Source organism: Periophthalmus magnuspinnatus, chromosome 23 (genome assembly GCF_009829125.3).
Source record: "Periophthalmus magnuspinnatus isolate fPerMag1 chromosome 23, fPerMag1.2.pri, whole genome shotgun sequence".
Taxonomy (NCBI): domain Eukaryota; kingdom Metazoa; phylum Chordata; class Actinopteri; order Gobiiformes; family Gobiidae; genus Periophthalmus; species Periophthalmus magnuspinnatus.
The window spans coordinates 12,526,894-12,554,739 of NC_047148.1; the positions used below are offsets into that span (position 1 = coordinate 12,526,894).

At 39.2% G+C, this 27,846-nt stretch overlaps 1 protein-coding gene across 1 annotated transcript in view; it reads right to left on the reverse strand.

Annotated features, from left to right (window-relative positions):
• Positions 1-20,141, reverse strand: part of sema3c (sema domain, immunoglobulin domain (Ig), short basic domain, secreted, (semaphorin) 3C) — a 35,741-nt gene extending 15,600 nt beyond the window's left edge. Inside the window, exons 1-5 of the mRNA XM_033988917.2 lie at positions 19,983-20,141; positions 17,398-17,537; positions 2,447-2,607; positions 1,871-1,933; positions 116-235 (exon numbers count right to left, since the gene is read on the reverse strand). Coding sequence (XP_033844808.2) covers positions 116-235; positions 1,871-1,933; positions 2,447-2,607; positions 17,398-17,512 — 459 coding nt within the window. The 5' untranslated portion in view covers positions 17,513-17,537; positions 19,983-20,141. The remainder of the gene's footprint in view (positions 1-115; positions 236-1,870; positions 1,934-2,446; positions 2,608-17,397; positions 17,538-19,982) is intronic.
• Between the last annotated feature and the right edge of the window lie 7,705 nt (positions 20,142-27,846).

Genomic DNA, 27,846 nt, shown 5'->3' on the forward strand with positions numbered 1-27,846 from the left:
CACCTACTTGGTTTGGACCCAGTTTGATCCCAGTTCCGTCTTGGTGCTAGTCTAGTTCTGGTCTAGTCCAGGTTTAAAAACAGTTTATTGAAGCTTTAGAGTAAGCCCCACCCACCTCTGGTCTCCGGCCCCTGTTGATGTAGACACAGACTGGACTGTAGGCCCCACTACCACACATGAACATATGAGTGCGGTTATATGGTTGCACCACACGGATGAAGTTCCCACAGCCGTGCTGCAAAACACATAAGAGAGACAGATACGCAAAAGGTCAGGATCACTATAAAAAGGATCAATATTAAACCCTGCAGCATATGAGCTCCAGTAACATTTGAGTGACCAAGATATAAATATGTCCCTTTACACGTGACACGGAAACAATAAATCTCAAAATTGCATTTTGCTCCAGTAGAATTGTGACAAATCTGACTCTTTTTATGATACATGATACAGTTTAAAGTCTGTGGACCTGGTTTCTGTCTGTCTCTGCTCCTCACCCACACCTGCAGCAGACGGAGATGGACCCTGAGTCTAATTAGGCCTGATCGTGCACAAACCAGAGCCCGGGCAGGAGGAAATGGGGAGGAGAAGAACACAGAGACATGGAGTATCAGGGGAGCTGTCGGGAACATGGCCATGAACGGCAGCTGCTGTAGATCATGATCCTGCTGTACTCTGCTGTGAACAAGCTCAAGTCTGAGTGTGTCTCAACACATTTCTGATACACAAAATGTACTTGTCTCTCTGTTATATCTTAAATTAATATATTTTAGATCACATAATATCTCTGCTTTGGTGTTAAAGTAATATCTTTATTCAATTCTATTTTTCATATTAAATAGTACTAAATCAACAGTGAAAAATTATGTCTATGGAAACTAGGAGAACAGAAAAAATTAATACATTTTATCAATGGAGATTTCAGGGACATTTTAGGTGAACTTAACCAATCATGAGTCATATGCCCAGGATGACAGATGGCGGTGTAGCCTGCTCCACACAGCGATGGCTCACCCAAATACTGTATCTGTTTGTATCAGCGGGCAGTGACTCAGAACACATTCATGAGCGGAAAGACCTTCTCTTCTATGTAGCACTGAGCCGGAGAAACAGCACGGCCTTGTTGCACAGAGACGCAAGAGTAAAAATAGTTTGAACTCATGGCCCCACAACGCAGAATGTCTTTATGTAGTTGTTTAATGTTTTATCTGTTTTTAATAATAATGCACCATCCAAATCAAGGAATCGACAGAAAACCAGTCTTTCATGTTTCATGCCTTCATTACAAATAATTATTAAGGCTGTACAAATTAAAAATGCATTTGTGAATAAATTCCAAGGGGTAATTATGGACAGCAGCAGCAGAGCCCACATCTGGCATATAAAAACTAAAATAGCCTCTCAATCATAAAAAAATAAACCAAAACAATTTCTCAATCATGATGCACTCCTTACATTATATTACTCACTGGCTCTCCCTTATATCACGGATTGTGTAGAAGTGTGGGGAAACAATGACCAGTGCTCAACTAAGCCATTATTCTTATTGCAAAAATGAACAGTGTGGATCATTCACAAGGTTATTTTTTTTAGAACATATCCCTATTCCCTATATTTTTCATCCAGTCCAAATTATATATATAACAAAATCCAGACCTTGTAAAATATTGTACAGTAAATGTATTATTCAAACCTTCAATACTTAAGTTAATAGCTTTTAATAACAGAGAAGATCACAAATGTATACATATTAAAACTATATATTCTGAAGAGGTTTAGGCATCTGCATAAGAGATATGCCTAGTGCTACAAATTGCATTTATGTGATAACTCCACTTAGTTTAATTTACCAAAGAGAGCTTTTACTTACCGTGGGGTCTTTTCCTGCCATTTGGCATTCTTCTATTTTACTATTTGACGCGGGCCAAAACACCTGGTAAGAAAAACAGGCAGTGTGTGACAGTGCCATGGAAAGATTTGGATCACATTTATTTGTACAGGACAGAAATGGTGGAACAAAGCAGATGTGTGTGAGCCTGGTGGCAGCATGTGTGGAAAATGTGTGCTCTTTAACCAGGCAGAGGTGCCCAGAGGTGCAGCTCAATGAATACATCAGGCATTTTGGTTGGTTGAAAGTGGATGCGGAGCAGCACTCCCCAGTGGGCTCTAAATGCTCACCCATCTGTTTATGCACTTCATTCCTGTCAATTACACCAGCCGTAACTCCTTCACTGCATGAACAATCAGTCAGCACCCGCTCCTGCGTTTTTACAACTCTCCAGGATCACCCCAAATTGTCCTGATAATCACTAATGCATCACACATTTGCATAACATTGTGCACAAAAACAAAATGGTAGCACTTTGTAAGCTGGCTGTCATGTGTTCTCTTTGAGTAGAGTGCATAGTGAAATATAACACATGTTTACAGTAATCAGAGTGCTAACCTTGAGCGTGCCACTGGTGATGTTATTAATGTCCATAGACAGAACATGGTCTTTGCAGCCCACATACATGCGGTCCTGGTCCTCATCCATGTGCAGAATCCTGTAGTCCATGGCCTTGTCCGAAACACTGTAGTGTTCAAATGAGTCTGACGTCTGGAGGTCTGAGAGGTGCAGAAAGAAAGATAGAAAAATAAATCAGACAGTGTTTGACATCAGTTAGCTCAGAACATACCCTCAAATCAAGTAACATAAACAGAATCTGCAATAAAAACCTAACTGCACAAGAAAAACACCAAGCTTCACTTAGATACTCTTGTTTAGGCAAGGCAAGTTTATTTGCACAATTCATACACAAAGTGATTCAAAGTGCTTTACAGAATAAGAAAAACATTTAAATCACAGTACAACAAATCAAAACATAAATTATCACAAATAATCATCATAAAATTAATGTTAAAAGAGAAGAGTGCAGAATAAAAACCTTTCAATCATATGCACAGCTACACAAAACAGTTTTGAGCCTGGATTTAAACATTGTCAAAGTAGAGGCCTGTCTATTTTCAGGAAGACTGTTCCAGGTTTTAGCTGCATAAAACTGAAACGCTGACTCTCCAGGTTTAGTCCTGACTCTGGGCACCAGCAGGAGGCTGGTCCTTGAAGTCCTCAGAGTGTGAGATGGCTCATATGGCACTAACATGTCAGAGATGCTTGGTCATGGAGAGATTTGTACATAAACAGAGCTGCTTTAAAGTCTATTCTCTGAGCCACAGGGGCCAGTGCAGAGACCTGAGCACAGGACTTATGTGCTCATACTTTCTAATTTTAATCAGGCCCTGAGCAGCAGTGTTCTGGATGAACTGTAGGTGTCTTACGGCTCATTTGGAGAGATCAGTGAGCAGGCCGTTACAGTAGTCTAACCTACTGGAGACAAATGAATGGATAAGTCTCTCCAAGTCTAAAGTCCAGAAGGTTTTAGGGAGAGGGACTGGAGGTGACTGCTGACACTTTCTTTTTTGTGGACCAAAGTCTATGACTTCAGTCTTATCTGAGTTTAGCTGAAAAAAGTTTTGCATCCACACACTGATCTGTTGGATGCAATGGCAGAGTGAATCCACTGGTCCATATTCACCTGCTACCAGTGAGACACAGAGAGTGTCATCTGTGTAGTTGTGGTAGGACACATTATTGCTGTATATTAACTGGCCTAACAACAGCATGTAGAGATTGGACAACAAGGGTCCCTGGGGAACCCCACAGGTCAGGGACATTTTATCTGAGACACATAACTGAATATTATCAATACTGAAAATCTTAAGCGGTAATAACCAATCAATGATCATCAAAAGACATCCAAAAGATTGCCCCAGGGTGGAGGAGCGTCCACGTTGCCACCTTCTTCTCAGTTTGTGGAGAAGCAGAGGCTCTACTCCAATATCCTGCCAAATGACATGCCTAAATTCACCAATAAATCAATCATTCATCTTTCAACGTATGCTCATGTGTCCTCACATTCCCGTCTTAGCTACATTTCCACTGCAATGACCAAAATTACTCAATAATGCAATCCCTTCCAATAACAACAGGAGGCACTAGTGGCTAAACTACACTGAATTTACTTGTAAATAAATCGGTCTGATTGCATGTTTTTGGGTTACTAATATTCACCTTATTCCAGAAGTTGCCATGGGTGCCACTGTCATTCAGGTTGTATTATTTTGCATGGGGCTGTCGATCTTGACAGCAAAGTTCTATAAGGACTACACAATCATTTTAAAGTCTCCCAAAAAATTGGTGCAATTGTTGATGTTTTTCCCAGATTCTATGTTAAAGTGAACGGGATTCCCATTTAACTGGAGGTGCCACCACAACACGACATGAGCACATGGTTTGATGTAAATGAGTTGAGTTAAATTTGAGTGAAAAAATAGTTTTGGGAATGAAGCATGGGGGCAATCAGAGTGCACCTTGCGCAGTGACCGGAGACGTATGAGTACTCCCAAAACCCCTACAACTCCTCTGCGTTCTTCTGAGTTATTCTCACTAAATATACATCAGCTCCCAGCTCCTCTTTACAGACTCATACATAAACACCATCGCCATATATGGTTCATGTCCTGTTCTAATATTTTATAAAAAACAATTTGGCAGGATGTTGTATGGTAACTTGGCGAGTGTGAAACTTTGTCTAAAATTCCAATAAAAGCACGGACACAATTCAGGAGTGCTCAGATGGTAGATATTTTGAGACCATTTACTCCAGAGAAAGAAAACCCTCAACCATATACCATCAAAGGCCTTTCCAGTCCCAGGCAAACTCATGCATATTTATCACTTTTCCAATCTGAGCTAAGAGCAGGGGGCGGACCACAATGCTGTTTCTCTATTGACCTTCTTGTGTTCAGCTTCTAATCAACAAACAGGTCCCTCAGTTGTGCGTTAGTGCTTCAGGCTAAAGTCACATTTTCATTATTGTCAGACATACGCTTTGAGACTGGCCTCTTTTATCTTAAAGGGAAGTGGCTTTTCAGTGCCATTCTTGGCGCTGATCACAGGCTGTTGTATGGGGCATCTGTGGGATAAGCTTTAAATAAAGCCAAGTTAACCACTTCAGGCACAAGGCACATTCCCACGAATCTTTGCTTCTTATTAGACATGTCTATTGTACTGACCAGTCTATCATCTTAATTATTGCAACTAATGAAAAACAGACAAACTGCCTTGTGGTTAATGTGCTTGAAAATCTAACCACCAAAGATTACAAATCACTACAAAGATGACATCTTTCTGCTTGAAATGCACTAAGATAAGATTATATCCTCATTCTCAGAGCATCATGTAGCATTACATAAAGTAATATTATTTTCAGATTGTTGTAAACAGATTTCACCAAATGTTATGGTCAAGTAATGAGTTGAACTTTAATAACGTAAACAAATTACTCAGATAGGATTCAAGTTTGGTCCTTGTACTTCACCAAAGATTTAAAGTTCAAGGTCCAGTGCACACTTTAATGGAATACATAAAATATGATCAAATCTGGCAGAATGGAAATATATAACTAATTAGCTCCCGCAGTATATAGAATAGTTTATAAAATGTTTTTAAACTGCAAGCAGAAATAAAAGGCTCTTGCAGCAGCAGAAGGTCAGGCTTCTGTGGGAGAGCTGCCTATCAACTATGGTTTGACATTTGTCTCAGAGCTCTTTAGTGCCACCTGCCCCCCATTTATTTCCACTATTTAAACATAGAATTTTAGTATGTCCAGGTCGTCAGAATACACAAATGCTACTTTGGGTCTATTTAAATCTGATGATGTTTTTTATGCTTTCAAAATGGCTGCTTCGTTAAGAGGCTCGCCACGGCCACACTCTGAGACTTGTGTAAATTCCTTTAACAACTTTTGATGCCAGATAGTTTGGAGCCCGTCGGACAAATTTGTTGTTTTGCTCAGGGTTACAAAAAGAATTTGTACAGCAAACTTCACTGGATTACGTCAAACTAAATTCTTTTCTGTTGATGATTTTACGTCACTGACTCGCCCCTCCCTTACACATTTGTGCTTGGGCCTCAATGAACACATATCTCAATTTGGGGATTAAAAAAAACAATGGGGAGCTACTATAAATGCCATAAAAACTGTAAATAGAAATGTGAGAATAGAGTTTAGAAAACAGAGTGAGTTTTACAATTCCCTCACTGACACTAAGAACAAGCACAATGTTGAGTCAACCTCGTTGGAAGCAGACGGCCGATTGCATCATGCACATTTTAGGCTGTTTTAACTACAACATTATTTTGACCCCTGTTTTGTTTTTTGGGATGAAATGATAGACTTTGACTCCCCTGTGGGAGAGGAAGTTCTGCTTGGCCTGCTGCTGTCCTGGGACAGTACAGGGGCGTTCACAAACTTAAACCTTCTGCAGTTGAAATACTCCAGGCTCAGTATCTGCTCTGGTCTCCTCAGCCTCGCACAAACACATGAGTCATGGGCTGTATCGTCCCAAGATTCACACTGCCAGATGGTGCACCTGCTCCTTCTGGGACAGGGAGAGGCAGGCCAGCACAGGCAGTGCAGGCCAGTCAATATAACCACTGGGCCTGTCTGTGTACGCAAGCAATGACGTCCATGCGTAACCTTTTGATGCGACACATGTCAATACAAGATGCTACCTCTGCTAATTCCTCCAGTGTCATCACCTTTACCCTTTTGAAAATAGCATGCAGGGTTAATTTTGTATTTTGTATTGGAAAACTGGAATGGAAAAGCCATTCATTCATGTTTAGCTATTATTATTCTATGAAAATATCCAATTTTAGTCGTTACCCTGTGCACTTGTTTTAGCCATTATGATTACCTTTTAGTTCCTTTTTATTTAAATGATATTAATGAAAACTATGACAAAATGAAGCTTGATAAAATGCAACAAATACATCCCTGTAAACGGTTAAGAACTTTTGCAGCAGTTTCATACTTGTCTGTTTATGCACATTCCTTATTGTTGAACTCATGCTATTTTTCCTCAGAGAATAACAGACAAAACAGTTTGTGGACCTTATAATTTAGGTCTATGTAATTCTGGTGTGCGTGATGTTTTTCAGACTGGGAAATCCTTACTTTTCACGACTGACAAACAAGAAACAGTTAAGATCTTATATCGAGCATCTCCAAGTACTTTAACTGTTCCAGCGGTGAACAGTTGGTGGTTGACCCGCTCCTCAGGTCTTCTCAGCAGTCTCCTGGCTTTGGCCTTGAGCTGTGACCCATGGAGCTCTTGTGGTTTGGCTGCAGTTCAGTGCTGATTGGACCTAAGATAGTCAACGCACAAGGTGATGAACGAAGAGCTGACACGGGCTTTATTCTGGACGTGCTTTGTTTAGTGTGCTGTGGTAAAGCAGATAAGCTTACGAATGCCAAAGAGGTCACAAGTAAGCAGGGGTACAGCTGAAAATTCCGAGCTATGGGTCGCATCTTGGTGGGCTCTCACTATGTTCTTTGTGATAACTGCACTTTACAAGCTCCGTGTCTATGAGGTGTTAACTGTTAACACATAACACATTTAGATCACCATGTTACCTTTTATTCTTTTGACAGTGTTATATTTGCCAAAAACAAGGCATTAACATGTTTTAGTCCCCCCTTCCTTTGCTCTCCGTGCTAAATCACTACCCCTCGTCAGCACAATCAGAGTGCATCCTGTTAATGACACTTCTGCACATCGCGTCAGGTTTGTCAAGTTGCTGTGTACAGTCATGCTTTTGTATATTTATGGCAAATTCTTATGTGGGAGCATGGATGACATAGGCCCATAAGGAGGGCTTGAATAAGGCCGGGAAGATATTATTAAATTACTAAAACATGCGTAGATGACATATAAAACCGCTTCAGGCATGTTTTTGATGAGGGACTGACATTAAAACATGGTAGAGAGCTAAAGTCGATTTCGTATAATACCCCCTTTTTAAGTTAAGTAAGATTTTTCCTTGTATTTAGCATCAAACTGTAACATACATGCATAGATAATTATTTTATGTTGCTTTTAACCAAGCTGTGGATTTTTATTTATGTGTTTTATTTATATTTATTTATATTTATTTTTTATTGGTTGAGAGAGTGCTCTGTGACATTTTTGAAGTAAGTACAGAGCAGTGAGTGGAGATAGGGTCTAGGTCAGACGCGTCAAACTGATTTGCACTGAGGGCCACATCGGCAAAATGGTTTCCCTCAAGGGGCCAGATGTAACTGTAATGTAGTATAAATGTAATCAGATGTAATTTAAAATAAAATTAAGTACTTCTCGACTTGTTAATTAACTATTTCTGTATTTATTACTAATTCAAATTACAAATATTACATATGTATTTGCACAGATGTAAAAAATATGTCTGGGTATGTGACAAAGTGGGCCTTTGTCCCTTTTTAATAGTATTATGATTTGGTTTTGCACATCTTTGTTCATTTTCAATAACTTCAATACTCAACGAAATAGAACTATCCCGGGTTTGTTTTGTTTTGTTATCAGTTTAAAGCACCACACATTTGTTAGTTAAATATATTTTATTTAGTTAAATGTGTCTATTCAGTTCAGTCAATAATCCTCTTACCTGCAACTCCACATGGTCCAGACAAAGAGGGGGCGTGCCCTATGTCGGCCATTTTATAGGCTTGAGTGGGGTCGTGGGCCGGACCATGTGGAGGGGGAAAAACTGATTTAAGTTTGTTTATTTCTTTGTGTTAATGTCTTGTATATTTTCATTTCCGGAATTAAGTGTTTATAGTTTGTTTAGTTAAACACTTTTGGTAAAGGACTCGGGCCCGAGAGCTGTTTTTATGCAATATAGGTTTATGTTACTCCCACCGCCCCCTGGACAAGAGATGGAGTAGACCGGGGGAGGGGCTTCCAGTACAGGGAAGTATATTAGTCTGGCCAATTAGACAGACGGGGAACACCTGTGTAGCCAGAGTACACGTGGCTTTTGTTTCAGTTGCTTAAGTTTGGTTGCTTAGTTTTTTGTTGAGCACCGTTAATTTTTGTACATATGTATTATCAAGGCCCACGGGCCCCAAACTCAAGGCCCACGGGCCTTGAGTTTGACACATATGGTCTAGGTGGAATACATGACACTTAAATACATGACAATACAAGATTACTAAAACATGCATGAATCAATCAAAATATCAAATGTCAATCTGATAGGACTGGTAGCTTGAAACTTGGACAATATACAGTTAGATTTCAGCACCGAACGTCAAGAATTCCACTTGAAGCCACTTTGCAAAGAGCAATTTTTGATTCAGCATTGTGACATTCATATGCAAGTCTGTGGACAGTGGGATAAAATTAGGGAGAGCCACAGTGATGACTTGAAAGCTCCACACAGCTCAAGTGTATGTTAACCACTCTGCCACATGCAAGTAAAAATAGCATCCTCTTTTATTTGACTATGGTGAAAGTGGAATAGCCTCATAAAAGACCTATTATTGTGACTTACTTGTGTACAACAGCAATTAAAAAGTGTCAAAAATAGGGCAGCGTTTTTGGTGGTGTGAAAAGTATGTGTCAGTCTCTCTCTGGTGTTTTGCTCTCATGGCATTTCTACAAAACAGGCCTAAAATTGTACAAAATGACCTTTTTACTTCAGTGCTGAGGATTAAACGGAATACCATGCTTCTACTCCACCCAGTTCTTAGAAAAAGTTTAACAATAGCTGTTCTAATGTCACCATGCAGCTCCAATGTGAAGAAGTAGCTGTTGAAGTTCAGTGGACTGGAAGTGCAGGGACAGTGTGGTGAGTCTAATTCTAATTTTAAGGAATGCTGTTTCTTTGACTAAGATGTAAACTCAAAATATACACAACATTTCTCTAATATGACTTAGGTACATTAATGTTCCTTTTTTTTTCTTCTCATATATCTCCTTACCTCTTCATGCCTTAACTTTAGTAACAAAGTAAGCTCCTATAGTAAAATCATTCGACTCTGATACAAACAAATTTTAACTGTTTGTTATTTTTGACTGAATACTGGCCAAAGGTCCCTGCACCTAATTAACACTTGACAAGCGAACAGTGAGCCAATTACACCCCTGCTTTACAGTCATAATGCAAATCCACAACATCATCAATTGGCCTCAGACCTGAAAGAGTTGAATAAATTAACTCTATACTAATGAGACTTGTCCTTTACACAAATCACATTGAGGCGCTTGTTCTGCGGTTGTCAGGGGCAGCCAATGGGAACACCACAGTCACCCATCACACTAAATATTGAGGCAAGAGCTTAAACCGCCTCTCTGAAACCCATCTCCTTAGACAACGCAGAGAGGGCTCCGGCCCTGGCCTCAGACCTTGTGCCAAATATCATGGCTCCTGTCTATACAATGTAAGAGCCTTTGTGTGGAGTTCTGGGTGAGTGCGCTTTACCAACTCTGTGCTGGACCCTTGTCAAATATCAGCCCAATAAAATGCAAAATCCTGGAAACGCTCTGGCCCATTTAAAGAGAAAAATGGCTAATGTCCAGGCAGGATGGTCACCTTGCACCTCTTGAAAACCTGAGCTTTGTGTGTGCAGTATGCAGTCATATATATGCTATACTATAAATATGGAAGAAGGTAATTTAAGGTGTTAGTCAAGTGCAAACAGACCACCCAGGGCGACCCGTACTGACAGAGTCGTCTGATTGTCTATCCAACAGACATAGTCTGCATTCCCAGCCTGACACAGAGTGCTTAAACAGCACACAAGCTCTTATGTATGTAACCACCAGATATGCACTGATGCCATTATTGGCTCAGTGATGATGTGATATCTACTGCATCTCATTAATTTTTCCATTTATACTGTCTGCAGCCAATTATCTATATTCAGTCAAGTGTAATGGAAATCATATGGAAGTAGAATCCTCAAGTTCTTAAACAAAGCTTCTTTTGCTTATGTTTGTATGAAAAAATGCCTTACAGTGGTCCAGATGGCAATAGCTGTTTACTGTAAGAGGTAGGTTTTAGAGAGTACTTTAACCCTATAATGCCAAATGCATCAAATTTGATACAAGAATTTCTGAGACCTAGTGCATTACCTTATGGTAAAAAACTTCACTCAAAACCCTCTTGTATCCCATCTGATACATGTTTTCTACCCCCTGGTGGATAGCTTTATCACTACAACAATTATAACACAGTGCATGGGACAATCCAAGATGGCCGCCTTCAGGTAGTTCCCAACTCACTGGATCAAGGTAAAGAAAATTGTGATTTTTTCAATTTTCCAGTGACATTTTCTTTGAAACTTTTAGTAATATTCTAACATGAACACTTAATCTGTTGAAGCAAGTTATAATTACATATTTTTTTGCATTTTAGTATGTAGTAAAATTGTGTATAAAATTTGTGTTCAAATTTGATACTACAGGTAAAAAGTGGAATTTGGCAGTAAATCCCTCAATTAGCATTATTTTTCTTTTCTTGGTGCAATATGCATTATATTGATGATTTTGTATCATAAAAATGTTTTTATCAATCAATTACACAAGTTTCAGACTGAAATGTTATATTTACAACAAATAATTGCACTCGAAAATTGATAAACCTACATTTCTTACTTTAGATGGCTAAACGGTACAGTGTTGAAGATGTCCTATGCTTTCTTGATGGCAATTCAAGCGACATAAAGGAGTTGATGTCTGCAGACGATGAAGTGTTGGATAAAGATTGGACTCCTAATGCAGACTATGATGAAGAAAACTCTAGTACTGATAGTAGCAATGAGGATGATAAAACTCTAGATGGTGGGCTTGAAGAGGAAGAAGAAGGTCTTACAATGTCACAGGCAACAAAACAGTGTGACAGAAGGAAAGTGAAAAGAAAAAAGAAGAGAAAGGCACATACAGATGCTGACGTTGAAAGCAGTGATGACCAGATTAGCACAGAAGAAGGAGGTCCAACAGTAACACAGGCCAAAAGAACAAATAAATCTGCAAAGAATAAAGTGAAAACGAAGGAGTACAGGTGGAGAAAGGAACAATTTGACCCTCCAGATGTTCCATTTATTGAGAGTGCTGATGAAGGCATCGAAGAAAGGAGTGAGTTTACACCTTACATGTATTTCAAACAGTTTGTCACTGATGACATGATACAGCTGGTTGCAGATCAAACAAACCTTTTCAGTGTGCAGAAGGAAGGGAAATCAGTCAACACAAATGTCAAAGAAATTGAGCAGGTTCTTGGCATGTACATGTTCATGGGTTTGGTTCAGATGCCCAATGTAAGAGGATCTAGGATCGGAAGACCAAACAATATGTCATGGTTCCCAGACCATCCATCGTGGAAACCTATAATAGATTCATGGGGGGTGTGGATCTTTTGGATATGCTGTCTGCCCCGTACAAATACAGCTTCAAAACCAGAAGATGGTACTTGTATATCTGGTGGCATAGTGTCACAATTGCACTCATCAATGCTTGGTCCCTGTACCGACAAGACCTGAAGGCACTGCACCTAGAGAAAAACACCATGCCCCTGAGAAGATTTCAGGCATCAGTTGGCTTTTCCCTCATAAGTGCAAGAAAAGCAAAAGTCAGGGTTGGCAGACCACTCTCTTCTCCACCAGTATGCCCTCCACTGCACTCCCCACCAGCACAATCACCAACACCACCATCACAGAGGAGGTGGCGATCAACCAGTGTGCCACCGGATGTGAGAAGGGATATCGTCGACCACTTCCCATCCTGGGAAAAGCGACAAAGGTGCAAGCACTGCACAGGACACTTTTCCCATGTGTGCTGTGGAAAATGCAATGTCCATCTCTGCCTGAACAAGGACAGGAACTGTTTCCATGATTACCACATGGCATAATAAAAGAAAAAGTCACCAAAAACAGTCACAGTTATAAAAAAAATTAAGAGTCTGATGTTCTTGTTATCACTTTTTAACGGCTGTTTTCGTTATTATCACTTGTCACAATAAAAGAAAATTACTGGAAAAGGTAGCAATTTGAAAAAAATAAGAGGCCGATGCTCTTGTTAGATTGCCTAAACCTGTGTTTTCATGCCTATTACTGTTCATAATACAAGAAAAAGTTACTGGAAAAGGGAGCAGTTTGAAAATATAAGAGGCCAATGTTCTTTACAGCCTTAGGTGCTGTTTTCATGCTTACCACTGTTCATAATAAAAGAGAAAAGAAGAAAGGGGACTAAAGAGACTGATGTTTTTGCTGTACCGCCAGAACCGCATGTAATGCCCAATGTATCATTTATGATACAAATGAAAAAACCTATTTGCAAATAATTTTTTGTCATTTTTATTTCAGATTCTTTGAAAGAGTCAAATAAAGGTCCCAGATTCAAGAAATCAGAATTTTCTGTCCATTATTTCTGGGGTCAGGCATTATAGGGTTAAGGTCCAATTTTGATCCAATGTGAAAACTATGTATCAAATTAAAGTAGTCTATAAGCCTAAATGTTAACCAGCAAAAATATTAGGCAGACACATATTTTTTTGTAACATTTATCACTTGGATACATTTTCACTTGTATTACATTATGTTTGAGTTACTTTGGGTCGGCCCCTTGAGTCCTAATCTCCAATTTTCAGGAAATAACTTTTGTAAATGAGGCCTGTAACTCTATTTTGGTTCTCTACGATTTGTTTGACCAAATCCATAATTGTCTGAACAACACTATCCATGCATGCTCTCAGCTCAAACCAGTGAACAAAATAACATTTCCATCATTGAATATAAACCTATTATACGTGCATACATGTGAGGTGTTCTCCAGCAAACCGCCGTCCTTGTCAGCTTGTGTTTGATTGCACGACTGACCCGCTAAAGCTCTGCCTAATATTCCCTTTAGGGGCTGAAACTGGAGATGACAACCTGTCACTCACCCGTGGCCTCCTGCCAGCTAGTTTGTGTTCCCTTCGCCCCAATTAGCACCTGGCCTCTGCTTCACATGTCACCAGCAAGCAGTACCGACCAATTACACAGCGCCTGAAAGCAGAGGCAGCTATGACCCATCACCTGTGCGCTGGAAGAGTCTGCCGATAACTCCACCAGTGCCTAAATCTCTGGCTTAACTGTCAAAGGGGCTCTACACAGACTTTGAGGTGCTGCAGAGCCCACAGGGAGATATGGGTCAGGCCTTGAACTTGATGTGTTTACTAGACACACGGGGAATGGCTTCAGGAACACTGTGTTAAAACTTCAACCTGCCAGGATCAAGTGCAGGTTAAAAGGCCCTGCTGCACTGTCAGACATTTTATAAGTGGCAGTGTCAGAAAGGTGAGGAGGTCATTTTGTTTTTTAAGATCGTTTTTAATTTCTAAGATATATAACTTTAAATAACAAATGCCACACTCTCCGACAACGTCAACGGTTGAAATAAGAAGTGCGTATATTGTGTATCTCATTTGTATTGAGAGGACTCCATGTAAGAGTAAAGTTGATTTTCTTTCAATAAAGTTCCCGTGGTTACACAATTGCTCATTGATCTTGGCCATTGCCTTGATTTGAGTGAGCATATTTACGTTTGGCCTTGAGCATCCTTGAACCGATCAAATGCTTTGCCCATTGATTTCTTTTCATCAAGTTGCTCTGGAAGAATAATAACGTTACACCTAAGGTCATTCCCAGAGGACGACGGGAAAATAAGACAGTCATCAAAAAGTAGATGCTGAGATGCTCAAACCAAATAACCCCTAAGAAACTCACATAGATGTAAACGTTATACTTGACCCAGCATGACGGTGAGGGATCTACGCTTTTGTTTGACTGGATTCTCTTTAATCACATATAATCACTGATTTAACACTGTAAACCCATATGTAAAATAACACAAATGGGGCTATTTAACAACCTTTCTTTTCTTTCTTTGGTGATATGATTAAGTTTGTTCCTGGTTGCATTTGTAGACTCAACAGATAATGTATTTATTTTTTTGATCGTAAAGCTATGTCATATAACGAGAAGTCGAATTATTAAACTCCATCATCAAGTCCATGTACGCTAGACATAACAACTTTCATTTAAAGTGATGTGTTTTTTCCATAATAATTCAATTTGCTACTTGTACCCAAAAATGGAAAATTCCTTTTAACCGGGGCAGCTAGTCATCTAACCTTTACAATTCACAGAGCCAAGGATAAAAAGAAAACCACATGGCACTGGGGGTGACTCAGCATAAAAAGGTTACCGCTAAAATGCAATCAAGTGAAGGAATGCAGAGTGTACAGTGTGCCCTCAATGGGTCTGCACTGTCAGACATGGACAGACTCAGCACAAGCAGCAGCACATGTAACAGTGCTGTGAAGACTATGATTGTTACAGTGGACGTAATGAAGCACACTGAGGGTCCTCCAGAACATGCAGCGGCACTGGGATCTTGCGTATCCGCTCCCTCGTGTCGTCTGCTTCTTCATCTGGGCACCTGGTCTTTTTAAATGAAGCCCTTGTGGCTCGTTGCACTGTCAGGCAGGACTCATTACAGAGCACATATCAAATTAATCACTCACCTCCTATAAAGGTTATCTCATCTGGGATCTTAGCCATACTGAGCCAAGTATACTTAGAGGAGCATTGACTTAAATAAACTTTTATTGTTTGACACGCACTGTACGTATTGTATACTACAGTCGTCAGCGCTGTTAGTGCTGGACGTTTGCCAGAGCACCGAGAGAGAGAGAGGGAGAAAGAGAGAAAGAGAGGGAGAGAGAGACAGAGCACTGATGAGGTTAAATGATCCTGATCATAAACACTCACTAATGACGACACTACATAATGCTGCCACGTGTTTTAAACTGTACAACAGTTACTTGTATATAAAATATAAAAGGAAGAAATAAAGGACATAAAATGCATTTTGGGGTATTTACTTTTAAAATATAATATACTTCATTATATTTACAAATATATTACACATTTTGTTAATTATAAATTGTGATGTTGATTTATAACAGCTTAATAATGGGAACAGGTCCATTGACTTCGTCAAAATCAAGTTTTATTGCCATTGTCAGTGAAAAAAACTCACAAATGTTATGGTGCAACATCAAACAAAGAATGTAATATAAACTATGATACAATAAAAATAAGGGCATACATTAAAATAAAGTGGAAAAATAGACATATACAACACCAGAATGCCAGGGCAACTGAACATGGATCGTATTTCTGTTCAAACTGCAGAACTGGGATGCCCCGCCTCATGGAGGCATTTCACCACAGCAGGCCACATTTTTTATTCATGCGTTTTTATTGCTAATAAATATCTATGTGACATTTGTGACCCCAGTATGTTTGACCCGGAGTCTGAATTTTTAAAATTATTGTGCAGAGTAATGGGTGGAAATAGGGGGTAGGTGGAAAAAAAAAAATGCAGGCCAATACAGGATTACTCAAACATGAGTAAGCTAAGGATGAGGGAACACTATTCTAAAAGGTTCCATAAAAGGCCAATAAAAATCACTGTATATATATTTTTTTCCCATAGAAGTTATTGTTGAAGTGAATGTTTCCGTTTTGAACATTTATTATGAGGCTTGAATTATGGTACAGCAACATTTGTGTCTAGTAAGAAATGTCAGAAGACAAAGAATGCAGCTTCAGTATGAGAGCGTCCTCAGAGCCTTTGCCCTGATTTGTGTTTCTGTCATCAACACTACGACAGAACCACAACACATGGTTTAAATGTAAAGCATACTGTTCTATAGTGAACATATTTTGATATGAGTAACTGTAAGCTACCAAACCACCTGTGCTTCACTCCCCTATGGAATACGTTTATCATGCTGGAGACAGAACACAAACAGTGCCTCTCTCTCTTATCTCTGCTGGTATAGTCATAATATAATATAGTGAGAGACCAGTACAATTTATTGGATTTACTTAAAGACAAAATAAAATGCTAGTTCAGTCTCCCAAAGCAGAAAGTCAATCATGCAGACCGAAACAGGCATGCACACCTCCACACAGAGCATCAAACATTCATAAAATCCTCTCTGTCTGAGAAATGAAATAAAACAAAAGTATATAAAACAGAAGCTGCAGCAACACCCACACGTCTGCCTTGTGCTGCAACGTGATGAAAGTTTAACCAGGAACAGAGGTGGGCCACTGCTCACAAGAACCACATTCTACAACTGTGAATTGACTTTTTGTAATAAAAACACAGGACAAGACAATACATGGGGTTGATCAGAAACAGCTGTCCGCACATATAACTTTTAATGCATGTCGCAAACTGTTTTATCCAGCCCAAGTTTCTTAAAATATGCAAATTGTGTAGGACTCCATAATGATGTAGAATTGAGTTAGTCCTGATTACCCAACATTTGTTTGACATTAAAATGCAAACCATGTGGTATGGCATCGATGCACTTTCATACAGAAACACAGCAGCCTTAAGCCTTGCATATATATATATTTTAGAGAGAACAGATGTGATTGTATGGTGACGTCTTACCTTCAAAGGAAAGGAAGACCCTGGGCTGAGGCTGTAGGAGGCCGACCCCCCCAGACAACAGACAGAATAGAGCCAGGAGGGAGAGCGTCATGGTGGACCCCTCCGGCCTACCCATGATGCACTGCCACGGACCGCAATCAGTCAGAGCTGGAAAGGAGATAAAACATATAAGATGAGAAACAAATGCTTAAATACAAATTTTAGCAGAAGAAATACATGTACATCTAATCATTAAAATATATCTGTGTACTCTGCAGGTAATTGAGTATACAAGATACAACAAAAATGTTACACCCGTGCAACATGACAAAGTGGTTCTATAAATAATAATAATAATAAAATAAATAAATAATAATGGTGATAATAATAATAATAATAATAATAATAATAATAATAATAATAATAATAATAATAATAATAATAATAATAATAATAATATGAAAAAACACATTGCATCGTCAACATAATTCCTAACAACCTTGCACATTTGCACTTTTGTTTGGAAAATGCATGAGGTCAGATATGAGAATGGGCAAACTGGTTCATTTAGTATTGTTTTTTTCCTATTAAAGTGCCACTGAGAATATATATTTTATTTGTAGATTCAAGCAAGTCATGACACAGATGGCAGGCTAACATGTCACGTACACGCTTCACTTACATAGCCCCTGCAGAAGCGCACATCTCAATAATGAATGAGTTAAATCTGTACAAAAGAGCAGCAGAAGAAACCATGTCCTGCACCTCCTCTCGCTCGCTCCATAACAAGACAAAACCAGCTCAATAATTGATAGAGGCAGGTAGACCACTGCACATGCTTACACAAAAGTCTGAACAGAAAGTACTGTACTGATATTTCTAGGGGTATATGGTTTGTTTCTGCTATGTGAATTTTAAGTCTTTCTCAGTTAAAGTGTATGTTTCTTGCCAATACAGTATTTTGATAGATGAGGGGAATGGCCTGTTTGGGTGTCTGGCACAAATGGGCTGTATCGCAGAGTGCAAAGTTTCACTACACAGCTGTAGCGCACTTTTACAGCTCAGGTGCAGACCACATAGGTTGAAACTGCAAAGAGAAGGAGATCATTGGAGCTCTTGAGAGAAATAAAATATAAAAATGCTCTTTTAGCCTGGGTCTATTCTGCTGGATGCCTCTCTCACAGTTCTCCAGGTCCCTCTGCACCTCAGGGTGTCTCCTGGAAACTTCACCCACCATGACCCTGTCCTGACATACGGGTCCAGCTCTGGCTTCTGTCCACATTCTCACAGGGTAAGTTTTCAAAAGGCATCCTTAACAGACGTCCCATACTGTGGTTGTAGTGCTTTGGGATATTTTTTTTGAAATGGTAGAGAAAGGGTAGTACAGATAGCGATCACATTCCAGCACTGTCACTGTCCACCAGCTCTTTCCAAACAGATGTTCAAGAAAAAAATACAGTTGTTTCACTTTCAATATCTTGGTATGTGTCAGTTCATGCAGTTTCAAAGCCTTCATGGAGAATTTCAGTCATTATGTCATGTTTTTACCAACTTTTGTTTTAAAATAAAATTAATGTTGTTGTTTTTTCCTAAGAATGTGATCATTTGGAGCTTTTGCCTTGCACAGAAGGGTCAAGCTCCACTCTAGATCTAACACTGCCTTCTAGGGTGAGGCATTTGATTCCTATGACAGAAGCCAACACCACATCTGGCATATAAACTTGTCTATAATAATGAGCTAATATTAATATAATATGATATTATACAAAAGAGGCTAAAAGAGTTAGCATGGGGTAGCTGGAGGCACTGAAGTTACAGCTGTAGGAATCATTATCAAGGGAGTTCTATGTTTCTAAACTGCTTTTATACTATTGTGAATTTGGCTTTCTTAAACATCATCCACATAAATGATCTCACCAAAATTGTTTCAAAGTGCTTCAAGTTCTATTATTGTTAAAAGAGAAATATTAAATAGCTATATCATGGAAAAAGTGCACCACTGCCAGTAAACTCTGCAATGTTAATGAGCAATTTTAGAAAGCTGATCACCCGGAGTGTTAGAAGGCAATGAATAAAACACATTTAGAGAGATTTAAACCAAAATTACAGGTTACAGGCTGATCTTTCCCCAAAGATTATTAACTGTTCATTTACAAGTATGATGTCAAAAGCTTCACCTCCCATGTGTTGCTACTGCTCCCTGTCATTCACTTGTTATAGACACTATACACCTCACATGCACAACATGCATAACCAGGCTTGCATAGAAGTGTGATGTGTTCATCTGTAAATTCAACCTATTAACTTACACTGCAAACAGGAATCCTGTGATCACAGTTATTGACACCTTGTGATTCATTTCGTCACTGTATCACTATGACAGTCTTCTCGGGCTGATTTTATAACCTCACTTAGAAATTGCTTATTTAGCTAAAGAAATACTATAAAAGTCTAACATGGCTTATTTGTTTTTTATTTGTCTCTACTTTCCCCGAAATCATTTGCTGCTATAGTGCACCTGTCAAACACCCAACATGTGTTCTAAGACAGCTGCAGGAAAATTGTCAATATAGCCACACTCTCCCAAACAAGTCTTACCTCTTAAGAAAATTCCTCCACCCTGCAGAGTCTTGAGTGCATCGAAGTAACTCTGGCTATGTTATTCCTAAATGGGATCGTCCCGTTTCCAGATAAAGAAAAAAAAAAATATCGTGGCTAGTCCATCTGAGTGCTTTGGGGAGCAGACAGGACTGAGTGAGAGCACAGAGAAACGCATTGAGAAGGCGGGTGTCCTATTACACACACACATACACACACACACACGCACACTCCTACTCCTCCTCCTCCTCCCATCTCCCTCCCACCCGCTGTTAACTAGACAGCGGCTGGATGGCTTTAGCATGTACGGCCTTAAACATCAGAGGGGAGATTCACACTGAGGCACAGGGCTGGTCCCATAGGTCAGGCACACACAGGCCTGACCCCGTGCTTCATCAATGTCATCAAATAGACATGAGTGGAGACCTCCTCACCTTTTACAAGACCAGAGCAGGGATTTGCAGGGAAGGAAGACTTTAAAGACAAGTGGACAGTGAACACAGCAGGCACGTGGTAGAAGACTTAAGCCAACAGGTCCTAACAGCTCGGGCAGAGATGAGTCATGGGAATATGGATACCAGAGAAAAGTTGGTGTCATCAGAAGGTGTTATCCAGACTCATTGTTGTGAATGGAAATAGTGAAACCAGGAGTGGGAAGCTTGTTATGGTGAAATGAATGCCACACTTTTCTAAGAAGCAGATTTGGATTTCCATTTTGTCACAATTTCTATTTATTGCCTAAAAGGTAAATACAGTCATGTGCTTCTTCTGACTGTCCGTACTACACTGTGATTGCTTAAATCTATAACTCACTTCCTCTCTCGCTGAGTATGAGGAAGGCTGACCAATATTAGGCGTGGGTGAGGAACATTTGAATCACAAGACATACATACGAATTGATGTTACTGAAAATTATGACAGTTATACATTTGCCCTACCCTGACTAACTACCTGGAAATGTTGAAAAATACTGTATGAAGTGATGGAAAAGTACTCAGTTTTGTTACTTAAGTAAAAGTACAGACACCGTAAAATGCTCAAGTAAAAGTAAAAGCAAGAAAAAATCTACTTAACTAAAAGTAGTACCCATTTAAACATTTACTTAAGGAGTACATTTTGAGATCTAATAAAGCTTCAAATGTAGTGATTTTGACAAAGATTTGTATTGAATTTTGTTCAACAGAAACAAATGACTGATTTTTTTTCCCCTAGCTGCTTTTATTTGTATATTTTTATTTGCTCAAACTGCGTATGTATTAAAATAAACCCCCAGCCTTTTCACCATGTCTCAAAAATAATAAATGTAGTAAATAAATGTAGTGGAGTAAAAAGTACAGATACCTGCTGTCAAATGTTATGAAGTAAAAAGTATCCACTTAATCATGCCATTATCAGATTATAAGATGTTATAATGTTGCTTCCTCATCACAAACATACCCGGAGTGTGTTGTGGAGGAAAAAAACATTTGTGATGTCATGTGGTAATACAAGGAATGCTCCATTGTGTTTTTAAACTCCGTACACTTTTTACTAGAATCATCTGGATGATTTCAGACCTGGAATTACCGATCTCTACTAAACTAAAGGTAAAAGGTACAGCACAACACTGACTAATGAACTAAGATTACTCAAACATGTGTGAATGAAACATAACCCAACTCCAGATATGTTTTGAGGAGGTAGAATTATAACATGGGTTAAAGCTCACAAGAGTCAAATTTGTTTAATATAAGACCTTTAAGTAAAGTACAGATATCTAAAACGTTTACCGGTACTTAAGTACAGTACTTTACTACTTTTACTTCATTACGTTCCACCACTGACTGTATGTATAACCCCAGAACCAACCCCCAACATGTACTCACAACCAGATAATGGGAAATTAGATGGCAATGTGTAATGTAGGACCTTTAAGTACAGTACAGATACCTAAAATGTATAATTAAGTACAGTTCTTTACTACTTTTACTTCATTACGTTCCATCACGGACTGTATGTATAACCCCAGAACCAATTCCCAACACGTATTCGCAACCAGATAATGCAAATTCAATGGCAATGTGTAATATAGGACCTTTAAGTAAAGTACGTATACCTAAAATGTTTACTTAAGTACTGTACTTTACTGCTATTATTTCATTACGCTCCACTACTGACTGTACATGTAACCTCAGACCCAACCCCGAACACATACTCACAACCAGTTAATGGCAAACACGATTAGGTTGATTGGTAGTTGAGTTTGTCCAAGAAAAGATACACTGTTGCTCACACACAATTGCCTTTAGAGAAGTAGTTTGCCAAACAAGTGATGAATCTGCTCATTAGGATGAAAGTGCCCCATAGTAATAACATGCAACATTCTTCAATCAACTTACTCAGCTCAAAATACACCCGGTAAGTGAAGCATGCATCATTGTAACCACAAGAACGTAAACCTGACAGAAAGCAAACAAACTGTTAATTGAATAGGATACATTCAGTGGAAAAGACTTATTCAGCAGAGAGCTAATACATTCACCATGTCAGAAATGCAACGGGACAAGAGAGGCCAAACCAAAACCGTTGGCAAGACAAAAACATCCTCTGTTAGCCCCACTGGCAACATTAAGGCAACTATTTCCATTTGAGGATATCATGTTCAGAATGTAAATGCAATTTGAGTGTTGTGTACCAGTTTATGAAGTATTTAATATGAATAAAACGCTTGCAAAGATGGAAGTAAGCGCGTACATGTGGGGTTTATATGCTGCTTAAATCATCTTTAAATAGAGGAGTTAAGTAAGGCTTCATGGAGCTTCAGACAGGAGGAAATAATTACTTTCTCCCTGACAATGGACTATGATTTACAACTCAACAATTAAAGTGCCACTGCTACAATACTGGAAGCATGGGATTGGTGGAGAGGAAGTATTATGAACAGATAAGATACGGCGTAGATATGTAGACGTTGTGGTCCATGGCATAGGCAGTAATTACATGTGAAATTATGAAAAGCTATGCAACTTTTATATCAGTGTTTTATATGCATTTTCAATTCAAATGAGTTCCCACGTGTTTTTCCTCACATTGACCAACAGAGGTCACATTAAAATAAATAAGTACTCCCAGTGTCTACGGTTTGTGGTATATTCACTGCACTATGGCTGGTACAGGAGAGTCTAGATGTGTCAAACTCAAGGTCCACGGGCTAAATGTGGCCCTTCACATCATTTTATGTGGCCCTCGACAGGGTAAATTAAAAGGTATGATGGTTACAGTTATATTTTTTTTAAATCCAGGCAAGTGCATATGCAATATTTGTAACTTGAATAAGTTAATTAACAAGTTTAAAAAGTAGTTACCTTTACTTTACATCTGGCCCTTTGACAGCAGCCATTTTGCTGATGTGGCCCTCGGTGAGAATGTGTTTGACACCTCTGGTCTAGATTGTTGGAGCTTTTGGTTTCAACTTGGCTACCATTATGTAAGATGTCTGTGTAATCCCTCAGTCGTCCAGGTCTGATCCATAGTAAAAGAAAAAAATATAAAATCTGTCAACGGGACAAAAAGTGAAGACATTTTGTTGCTCATCCAAACCAGTTCTTCAGTTCTAGTCAGATTACTGGTGGATACTGCCTTATATCTGTCTGAAAGGAAGAGCTAACTACACTGAAACTAAAAACACCTGTCATTTACTGTTTCTGTTTGTAGGATAGGTCTATTGAGCTACACCAAGTGTGCATTGTGGCGAGTTGTGTGAGTCCTGCTTAGCATAATCATTCAAGCACTTAATGAGTGGTTTCACACCTATTAGCATCCTGGCAAGCCCCGTTGTTTTGTTTGTTTTGATTTGGGTCTGAGGATGGAGTTGATAGATGATGTCTCAGACCCCCATTTATGTTCAAGGAGGGATTGCCTTTCCTAACCATTTGTAAGTTTGTTATTATCTGTTTTTTTTTTTTTTTTATTGGTACATGGCAGACACGGAACCCCGAGGGAATAGCCTGTAGTGGGAGTTTTTTTTATTGAAGTCGATGGCAAAATGTTCAGGTTATTTTAATTAATAAAAAAGTAAAACATTAAAAAGTCCAGTCATTCAATAAATAAATACAAAAATTGCATGAATTGGGTAGAGCATGAGTCCAAAGCCTGTTATTGTCCCAGTATCTGGCATCACTAGCTGGCAGATGGAGGTGCTATTAGCAAGGACACCGCTACACCTGCTCCTGCTAAGTACAGAAAATGCCACCATCGCTTCATTCCTCAAAGCCATTAGCATGCTAGACAGATTGCAGTGTCTGATCAATAGAGGTTGGAGACTTGTATTTGCTGTAAAAATAAAGAAAAATAGAGCAGAGAAGTGAATAGGGCTGTTGTTAATGAGCTGCCAAACACCTTTAGGCAGATCACAAACATGCTAAATATAAGAAGACAGGGTCCCTCACCTCCAACAGCTTGCTCGAGGAGATTAATCAAAAGTTTAAAAACCTTGGCAAAAAGAAGTGAGGAATTTTTTCCGTGTCACGCTTTATGTCAAAACACATTGAGAGAAACGTCTTCACCGTCTGGAATCCATATATTAGGACGGAGCGAGGAGCTGGTGTTGAGGCGAGTAGGGGAGTGACGGACTTTAGCTGGAAACTGAGCCGATGTGCCACTCTTTTTGTGGGTCATTTACATATTAGAAAGACTTCAGGACCAGTCACGCCATCAGAGGAAGACGGAGGCCTGGGATCGATCGTGCACACATCAGGTCAGTGGAAATATGTCATGTGACGTGGAATGTGGCGTGAAAATTATGTTATTTTTTTAAAGAAAGGTATGGAATAACTTTATGAAATCCAACTCCAAATGTAACTTACTTAAACAGATGCCTGCATTTTAAAAAGACCGTTTTATTTAAGTTTTTCGAGTTACGGGACCAAATATGATAAAAAAACAACAACAAAAAAAATAGTCTTAAGCCAGGGAAAATGTTTTCTGTTTGACATTCATGGAAGTGGTGTTGATAATAACATAAAATTCAGCATCTTTCCAATAATAGAACACCACTATAAAAGCGTACATTGGCTTACTACACACTCCTGTCTCTGTGCTGCACTTGCATACACGTTAGTAAGAGCTAATAAATCAGATTGAGCTGGTGGATGCAGTCCTTTAGTGCTGCACTAATGGAATCTGCCCATGAGTCACTGCTGTTTCATTGTTCTTCTGCTATAATGTCCATTGCACTGGGCTACTCCACCATTTCAAGCACAGCCTCTTACCACAAATCAAGTGTAATTGCTGTAAACATAATGAATGCAGTATGAGGATGTTAAACAGCCAGAGTTACAACATGTGGTTTAGGGAATGATGCTTTATAATCCGCATTCTAGCTTTATTTACATGCGGCTTAGAAATTACTTTTATTTTCCCTATGATGCCAGGAATTGAATTTAACAAGAAAATGTTTCATTTGCTAACATGCATGGATTGTGTGTACTGGAGAGCTGATGTGAGCGAAACAGAAGAGCTTTATAGCAAAGTAAAGTAATACTGTATGTGTGAATGTTAATGGTATTTGTAGCAAAGCAAAACACAAAAAAGTTACTGGCTTCAATGAAAGATGGAGGAACAGATTTTTTTCTAAGTGCATTTTAACCTAGGGGCTATGATTGAGGTGTCGTGCTTCTAATCTCAAAGACCCAGATAACACATCTGGAGAAGTCTGTGTGCACTTGGACGCTTTCTGCATGAAACAGCGCAGTCTGTTTGAATATAGGAGCAGACTAGGAGACTAGGAGAGCGATTCAAATGCAGAAATATTAGACAAAATATGAGCCTTCCACCGTGGACTAGTACCTTGTTTTATTGATTTTGTCTTCTATGTTATCTATGTTGTAGTGAAAGTCAAATCAGTGAGAGCTTTGTGTGTTTATTTGTGCCATGGAGAACAAATCACTTGGGGGTAACAGTAGCAGCAGTACTAGCATGTCTGAAAATCAAATGTTCAATGTAAATTAGACTTGCCTTATCCATCCTATATGTTGGATAGCAGCTTTTGTTATAGCTGCAAAGGATTGTTGCTAATGCTAAATTAGAACACATGAATGAATGTCTCTAAGCCCCCTGTTTGCATATTATTATTTTTGAGCTGCAGGTAGACTGGGACAAGAGTAGTGTGAGCAGTTTTGGAGCAAAGACAATTAGAATTTGGGTGTTTAGCTCACCGGGAGAGCTTTGAGCATGGAAATGATGCAGTGAATGTTAAAACAAAACCAGCATTGCAAACTGTATGCTCTTTGGTACTTTTGATTTTATGTAAATTCCATGGATATTTTTGTGATGTACTTTGGTTTGCCAGGATGCTAATAGGTGTGAAGGCCATTAAGGGCTTGAATGGTTATGCTAAGTATGACTCAGGCACAGTGCACACTTAATGTAGCTCAACACGGATTTTTAGTTTCAGTATACTTAGTTCCTCCCTTCAGACAGATATAAGACAGTGTCCTCCAGTAATCTGACCAGAACTGAAGAAGTGGCTTGGATGAGCAGCGAAATGTCTTTACTCCTACTCCTACTTTTTGTCCAGTTGACAGATTCAGTATTTTTCTTTTGCTCTGTGATGTACTTGTACTTGATGTGTAGAAATAAAAAAATATTATTGATATAGCACATTTAAAATACAACTTAAAGCTGCCTAAAGCGCTTCACATAAAGTAAACAAAAACATAAAAACAAATAAAACACATAAAAAGTAATAATTTCACCATCGGGAACATGTATAACAATAATTTTTACACTGTCATCCTCTGAACTATAAATCTTTGGGTTAATATATTGCAATTTATCCGGTCATGTCAGCTCAATGACTGGAACAATCCACAGCAGACGACTCAGTGAGTGAAGGATGATCAGAGCGCATTCACTGCCATTGGACTTTAGCAGAGTCTCATTCAACACGACTGAGGGCACATCCGTCTGGGCCTGTCAGACACAGCTCATTAAACAGCTCCTCTTTGGGTTCTCTCACATCTGCTGCATTTTATTGAATTTCACCGTTCATTTAATGCTTTATAATATAATGTAATGTTTTTTTGTTGTTCATTTTTAATAATTTGGTGTGATAGACTGGGCGAGTGTGTGACCATAGTAAATTGTATTATCAAAATGCAGGCTGTACTACAAGTGTTCATTAAAAGCCTTCATCAACAACCAGGACTAATGGAAAGAACAAGTTATGATTTGCAAATCTTATTAAATACTATTTTACTCTCCACTCAAACATGGCGTGAAACAAATGTAATCTCTTGTTGCTCTTTTGATTTTGAGAGAGACTTATCACCGAGAAACAAAAAAGGGCTTCCACTCATGTCTTATACCCTGTTTGTGTATATCGTGATTCTGAAAACACCGTTGAGCTTTCCTTATCGCCTCGGTCTCAGCTATTTATGAAAAATGCTCAGTTTCAATATGCATATGTAGTAGGGTGACTTTGTGGAGCAACCAGCAGGTGGCAGTGGAGCAAGAACTATAAGGTTTCCCAGCCGTCTTTGGTCTTCCTCTGAGTTATTTACTTCCACCTGCCGTGTTGTGTCTGACCTGTCCTCCATGATGCTAGGTAAGACAGTTGATTTAGGAAATTCAGTTCTAACATTTAGATGAAGAAATGTAAAGTTATTTATGTTATTGGCTGCTTCCCCGTCTGGAGTGATGGGTCCTGTATGTGGTGATGGGTCTTGTTTGGTCCTGTCTGTGGTGATGAGTCCTGTTTTGTGGTGACGGGTCCTTTATGTGGTGACGGGTCCTGTCTGTGGTGATGAGTCCTGTTTTGTGGTGATGTCTGTGGTGATGAGTCCTGTTTTGTGGTGACGGGTCCTTTATGTGGTGACGGGTCCTGTCTGTGGG